Source organism: Cyprinus carpio, chromosome A8, assembly GCF_018340385.1.
Source record: "Cyprinus carpio isolate SPL01 chromosome A8, ASM1834038v1, whole genome shotgun sequence".
NCBI lineage: Eukaryota > Metazoa > Chordata > Actinopteri > Cypriniformes > Cyprinidae > Cyprinus > Cyprinus carpio.
Genome location: NC_056579.1, coordinates 20,473,088 through 20,480,814, shown reverse-complemented (window position 1 = coordinate 20,480,814; position 7,727 = coordinate 20,473,088). Strand labels below are relative to the sequence as shown.

General features: G+C 37.7%; 1 protein-coding gene and 1 pseudogene across 1 annotated transcript; one reads left to right on the top strand and one right to left on the bottom strand.

The window, feature by feature from the left end:
• The first annotated feature begins 1,094 nt into the window (after nt 1-1,094).
• Nucleotides 1,095-3,261, top strand: LOC109055729 (annotated as a pseudogene).
• Nucleotides 3,262-4,167: 906 nt separating this feature from the next.
• LOC109055720 (tubulin beta-1 chain) lies at nt 4,168-6,894 on the bottom strand. The gene is made up of 4 exons (XM_019072909.2): nt 6,742-6,894; nt 5,665-5,773; nt 5,455-5,565; nt 4,168-5,370 (listed from the first exon to the last, which is right to left on the bottom strand). Exons 1-4 carry the CDS (start codon nt 6,796-6,798, stop codon nt 4,310-4,312), a joined length of 1,338 nt encoding a protein of 445 aa, XP_018928454.2. The 5' UTR covers nt 6,799-6,894; the 3' UTR covers nt 4,168-4,309.
• Nucleotides 6,895-7,727: the final 833 nt, after the last annotated feature.

Below are 7,727 nucleotides of genomic sequence, written 5' to 3'. Positions count from 1 at the left end.
CATGCTGAATACAGACTAGTGCACTTGGAATCAGTCTAGTCTTAATAAAATCATTTACCTGCCCTGTATAAAATAGTAATTAGCCTACTTGAAAAGCTTTGTGGGTGATGTACATATTCAGAATATTAATGATTCATTAATTATCACAGTTTAAAATGCATTCAGTGAATCATTCACACACATGGTAGCAGCATATAATTATTTCTGACAGGAGAATACAAAGATTTTGGACTGGTTTTGCAGGCCATGTGAAGCCCTTATTATAAATAAGTATAACAATACCCCCTAGTGGTCATTAGAGGTCTAGCTAGAGGAGTTTATTTTAGGGTTTTATTGGTTCTTTTAAATTAAAAACATCCAATGACAGCATGCACTGCCTCAGATACGAATGTGTTTAATAATTGCTGACATCTGTTCAATCAGTTGTATGGTATATGAGTAGGCTTTTTAATGAATATAAACCTTAGTCAAGGTAGCATCATATTTATTATTATTAATATTATTATTATTATTATTATTATTATTATTATTATTATTATTAATTCACGAATACTAGGGTTTTGGGGAGTTGCACCACTTTACACCACCTTATCACAACCTAAACAAACATTGCCATATAAAGGTCAGGTTATCTGATATTTTAAGAGACTAATCGACCTCTATAAACACATTATAATGTCAGAGTCTGCATGTGTCCTGTATGTTGTGTGTGTGTGTGTTTTATTATTACTAATAATCAGTTTGTTAAAATAATAAAATAAAATAAAATAAATAATAATATAATATATAATATATAATAATAATAATAATAATAATAATAATAATAATAATAATAATAACAATAATAACAAAAGCCAACAATGTCAAACTATATTATGTTTTCAAGAATAGAAAAAAAAATAATTCTAAATGTTCAACATTCTTAAAAAATAAGGTTCCAGAAAGTGGTTTTCACAGCAATGCTATCAAAGAATCATTTTTGGTTTCCCAAAGAACCTTTTAGTGAACAGTTTTTAAAAGAGCCATTTTTTCTTAAAATAAATAAAGAAAGAAAACTTCATCCACTGTAAAAAACTTTTTGTGCGATGGAAAGATTCAATGGATGTTAAAAGCTTTTCACGGAGCCACTAGGGGTCCCCAGTAAGTCCAGAAAACACTGAAGATGTATGTGAATATTTGATTACTTCAATACTAATTTATTCATACCAATGACAACAAAAGTGGAAAAGGTTGGTCAAAAAGGTACATTTACTCACAGACAAGTGAGTTTAATTATACCATTTTTTTTTTTTCTGTCATGGAATCAAATGCATAAGATAGTGGTATCATCAGATCAATCAGATGAATGTATCTCAGCAGATAGGATGTGATACTATCATTGAATACCGACGTGCATTGTTCCCATCCTACCGGTGTACACAGCATCTAGAGCAGCTTTCAGACACAGCCACTGACATCATTTATTAACTGAAGTATCTGATCTTAAATTTTCTTTTTATTCCCAAGGACTTGGACCAACCATCACTGAGTGTGGATTACCAGTGACAGTTTGTGAATGATCCGTGGCATGTAATGTGACCTAAACATCTGAAATGAGTGCGTACAGAAGAGAGACAAATTATGGACACTGACATTGTAGATTTACCTGCCAATTGAGGGCAGATTGTTGTAATTGAAGGTAATGGGACTGTCAGATAAAGCTGTGATTGTCTGAGGCCGGAACAGCCCCATTGGTGGGTGAGGCCTATCTGATGCTAACTAGCTTCCCCATCTTCTTTCGCCGCTGGCTGCGTGTTTTCCAGGACGTGACGGACCGAATGGCCTGCTCGACCCTCGTTTCCATTCTGGATGAACACTTTGCACCCACACGACATAGAGAGCTAGCCTGGAGCGCAGTGCTGTCTGTGTTTGTTCTTTCTGGACAACTAGCACTGCACTGCCAGGAAAGTGGCATGTCTGATATCCTGCCCCAGATTCAGGAGTGCATGGGCAGCTACGTAGAGAGGGTCATCTGCCCAGAGATCAGGGACAGAGGAGGATGGGTAAGTGTCAAGGGTCACAGTAGGTCTCTTCTTGTTAAGCCTCAGGACCCATTTGGTTCCATTCTGAATCATTATAATGATTCGTTATTTTTATCAAATGCTAGCTGAATCAGGTGTTTCAAAAATACTGGAGTGAAATCTGGGCTTGCAAGATGTTTCAAGACATTTCCTTCAGAACTGGAACAGCACATTTAAATATTTTGGAACATTAGATTGTGCTATTAGTGTAATGCACGGTAACAAGTTTATTTTTCTGCAAAATAAGCACAGAAAATATGCAAAGAAAAAAAAGACATTGTTTAATATGGCAGCCATTGCTAAAGGCATTTCACAGTATTTTCCCTGTGGAACATGCAGATTAGGTGAACCAATAAAAGTGGTTACTGCCATGATTTCAGCGTTTCTTGTATTTCAACTTCATGGGACGTATTTTGTTATCATACTTATGATTCAATTTTTATTTGTTTTATTTTATTTTTTATACCTATCATATCTCTTAAGTACCAGAATATTTCATAATTAGAAAGTAGACTATATATTGCTGCAGTATCGCCCTTATTTTAGTAATTTTCCAATTATTTTACCTGTACAAAAACAGTCCCTTATGCTGCTGATATTGCAAACCGGCATTTGTTATCATATCATATCATATCATATCATATCATATCATATCATATCATATCATATCATATCATATCATATCATATCATATAATTCAATTTATTTGTAATCAAACACACTGGTTTGTAACACCGTTTAGTGCACAAGCAATTCTAGTTATTTATTTACTATGAATCACTCGGAAGTCTCGCACGTTCACAGGAAATGGCTTACTTTTGCGTTGAAAAAATAAGGCGAATACTTATATTATAATTATTTTATTAATATCTAATATTGTGTTCTGCTCTCAGTCAGGTTTTATCAGTCGTTTCGGCGAGAAGATCATGTGATGAGGGTGTGCTGCTGGTCTCTGCTCCTGCTGAGTGCTGGGATCTTATACTTGGTGTGGACGAGAAGAAAATCATAGACAACAGCGCCATCTGCTGAGAAAATCTCATAAGGACAATCATGATTCGTTTGGTTTGTGGTAAAATTAAGCTAACATATTTGTGAATTACTAGTTTTGAGGCTATGGACACTAATTATGTAACTGCTAAGAATAAACCCCCCCTTGTTAAAAATCACCATTTGTTTCCAGTTTTTAAGGGCTGTAATTATGCCGGCCAAATATGATTATGACCTGTTTATTATACTGAGGCTAATATTCATGTTTAAATTTGAATTAAAACAATATGGCCGCACACGACAGATGCATTTCTCATTATCTCAAAGACCCTTTAATATTATTTGATAGTTCACTCTAAAATTAATATTCTGTCATTTACTCACTCTCATGTGATTCCAAATCTGTAAAACTCTATGTCTTTTGTGAAATGTCTTGTGTTTTTGTTCATACAGTGGATAGTTTTTCATATGATCATCTTTTGTGTTGTACAGGTTTGGGAAAGACATGAGAGTGAGTAAATGATTCTTAAATGTTTGAAATTAGTTTTCTAGACAAATTGTAGTTTGTTTGTTTTTTCTTATTGTGCCTGTTTATACAGCACTCATTTTATTAAAGCATATTAAATCAATAATCTCCATAAGCTTATGAATGAATAGCTGCCAAGCAGCCACCATATGTTTGAGATTGTCCAGAATTCTGATACATAAAAATATAAGATCAAATCTAATTATGCACTATCGAACTCCCCATTTATGTTATTAGGTTTGATAACTTTAACACTAAGAGCATATTTCAAAACATTAATTTATATATTTATAAAACCAATATTTATGAATGTCATAAATATATATTTTTATTTACTGTTATCTGTGCATGACTAAAAGAATGGTAAACTTTGCATATGTGGATGTTATATAATTGGTGACTGTTGAAACTTATGACTGGCAACGTAAATAAACTTTCTGCATGTGATCAGTTTATTCATGTGATGTCTAGAGGCAATCCCAACTGGTTTGACAAGGATCTGTCAGTTTATGTGACCAGTGAAGAATGAGGATGGGTTCAAATTATTTCATTCATATTTGCAAAGTGGAAATTTAGGAAATGAAGAGCGAGGCATTTTAACAGAAGAAAAAGCCTTTAATGACATCTGTACAAACAAGAGGCAAGAACGGAAAAAGAAAACTGAGCTTAGGAGATTTTCTTCCTTGTACATGAGCAAAATGATACAGCCTGGAAAACAACACGTATATTAAGAGACTTAAGCCAGCTCTTCCTCTCCCTCCTCCTCAAACTCGCCCTCCTCCTCTGCGGTGGCGTCCTGGTACTGCTGGTACTCAGACACCAGGTCGTTCATGTTGCTCTCGGCCTCGGTGAACTCCATCTCATCCATACCTTCTCCGGTGTACCAATGCAGGAAAGCCTTGCGCCTGAACATAGCTGTGAACTGCTCTGAGATTCTCTTGAACAGCTCCTGGATGGCCGTACTGTTGCCGATGAAGGTGGCGGCCATCTTGAGCCCGCGGGGTGGGATGTCGCAGACGGCGGTCTTGACGTTGTTGGGGATCCATTCGACGAAGTAGCTGCTGTTCTTGTTCTGAACATTGAGCATCTGCTCGTCCACCTCCTTCATGGACATGCGGCCACGGAAGATGGCGGCGACTGTGAGGTAGCGGCCGTGACGCGGGTCGCAAGCGGCCATCATGTTCTTGGCGTCGAACATCTGCTGCGTGAGCTCCGGTACGGTTAGGGAGCGGTACTGCTGGCTCCCTCTGCTGGTGAGAGGAGCGAAGCCGGGCATGAAGAAGTGGAGACGGGGGAAGGGCACCATGTTTACGGCCAGCTTGCGCAGATCTGCGTTGAGCTGTCCGGGGAACCTGAGGCAGGTGGTGACTCCACTCATGGTGGCGGAGACCAGATGGTTGAGGTCACCGTATGAAGGTGTGGTGAGTTTGAGGGTGCGGAAGCAAATGTCGTACAGAGCTTCATTGTCAATACAGTAGGTCTCGTCTGTGTTTTCAACCAGCTGGTGGACAGACAGCGTGGCGTTGTATGGCTCTACTACAGTGTCAGACACCTTGGGCGAAGGCACCACGCTGAAGGTGTTCATGATGCGGTCGGGGTACTCTTCACGGATCTTGCTGATGAGGAGGGTGCCCATGCCAGAACCAGTGCCTCCACCGAGAGAGTGGGTGAGCTGGAAGCCCTGCAGGCAATCGCAGCTCTCGGCCTCTTTACGAACCACATCCAGGACGGAGTCCACCAACTCCGCTCCCTCGGTGTAGTGGCCTTTAGCCCAATTGTTTCCAGCACCACTCTGACCTGTCGCAATAGGCAAGGTATTTAATTTTCACAACTTTATTTTTAACACTAATAGCATTTAACTAAATTAACAACAATCCTCACCAAAAACAAAGTTGTCTGGCCTGAAGACCTGACCGAATGGTCCGGATCGCACAGAGTCCATGGTACCAGGCTCCAAATCCACCAACACAGCACGGGGCACGTATTTGCCTCCTAAAAGAACACAGAACGTGGTTAAAAAGACAAAATGGTTTACCCTCATAAATTTTTCATAACATCTGCGCTCGCTTAGTAATATTGATGTGGACACACCTGATGCCTCGTTGTAGTAGACATTGATTCTGTCTAGCTGGAGGTCACTGTCGCCATGATATGTGCCGGTGGGATCAATACCATGCTCATCACTGATGACCTCCCAGAACTAAAAAAAATAATAAATAATATTTAAATGACTGGAATTCAGAATATTGACTGTAAAACTAAAGGTCAAAATTAATGACAATGATATTCACGCATGAAAGATTTAAAAGCAACAATGTATTTATTTACATTGTGAGCTGAAATATTTCACTAAAGCTACGCTTTTCAAATATTCCCCGCGTGGGTCATTCAAAAGACGTCAACTGTTCACAAACTCCCACGCATCAACATGGTGGTTGTCTCCATACAATGGATACAAAGTACTTTGTACATCTAATGCTGGTTTTTAAATTTTAAATTCGTTTAGAATGTGTTACAATGTTGCAGACAATCAACGTTCCTTAAACTCCTCCCGCGCAAAACTCGCGCGCGCGGCACGCACGCCGGTTGGCTGAGATCCATTTCCGGCACCGTTACGAACTAATCGATTTATTGAGGCCCGATTTTCTTTTTTAAATATATAAATATATTTGAATTAGCAAGTCTAAGTTATCTTTAACCCGGTAATATTTAATGTAATTCTAACATTTAAAAAAAAGCACTGGCTGTGTTTAGCCCGTAATTAGCTTTCACTTCCTTTTGTCGCAGTGCAGTGAATCTCACAAAGGGCAGCTCCAGACAGAACGAACAGAAGGCACAAACATATAAATATTCCTTAAACAACTACTAAATGTCGTCTTTTTTTTTTCTTTTTTTCTTTTTTTTTTCTTTTTTTCTTTTTTACCAAGCGCTTGTAATAAAATAAAACTCAAAAGGGGAAGCACACCGCTTGTCCTAAATTTAATTCGAACCAGAGCAGAACATCCGCTTTACGCGCCTCGCGATTGACTGCGTACAATACGGTACATGAGAGAAAATATAAATAGATTCATTAAACAAATAATATAATATAACGCAGTATCTAGTTTTCTATATAAGTTACTCTACATTATAAACCAACAACTGTGAGTTTTAAAGAAATAAACAGACCTTGGCTCCGATCTGGTTACCGCATTGTCCGGCTTGAAGATGCACGATTTCCCTCATGTTTACTCCTAAGTTAGAAGATTTGAGAACGTGGTAAGCCCTTTTCTTTCTTCGACTGGCACGGGAACGGAGACTTCCCCCATATAAATAGACTCCCCGCCCCAGACACAAGGTTAGTGTATGTATCAGCTCGCTATTAGCTGCTTTGGAATAGACCGCCCTAATGTGTCCTTCTGCCCAATCACAGTCGAGACCGAGGATGCTGATTAGCCCTCATCGACTGTCAGTCAAATTTTAAATCAACGTATGATTTTTTTTTTTTTTTTTTTTTTTTTTTTTTTTTTTTTAAGAAAATAAAATTGTTGACATACCAGAGAAGCAAAGTCCTGTAATGAAACTGTAAATCGCACACACACGCTTGGTTGTTTATGCTTCTGACTCTAAGCAGCTCAGCATGATAACAGGAAGGAAGTAAAATGTAAAATTATATTTAGAGAAGTCAAGTAATGGCTAAATATCATAACATAAATACACAACTATGTAAGAAACTGTAGAATATTTAACAAACAAACAGTGTTTATCTCACATTTCTCATTCATATATCCAAAACCTACTACAGTAGACACTGTTCAGTGGCTTAATATTGGCCTCTTCAGTTGACTCCTTCCTCTGTTTTCCAGCTATGGTATATAATTAAATTCTGCCCACTTGACATAGGAAAAGAGTGAGTGGAAAATCCCTTGTGAAAAAGAAGTACTTTTAAAAGAGTGCTTAAGTAAATAATATATACTTTAAAAGAATATACTGTAAACTGAATGTAATGTTTTCAGACACGTAATGCATGCAACTGAATGTAATGTTTTCAGACACGTAATGCATGCTATTTGCAATTAAATGCAATTATAGTTTAAATAATTAGTGTTTTTGGCATCACTTAAGTAGGATGTAAGTACATCATTATATGCAATGTAATTATTATTTCTAAATAA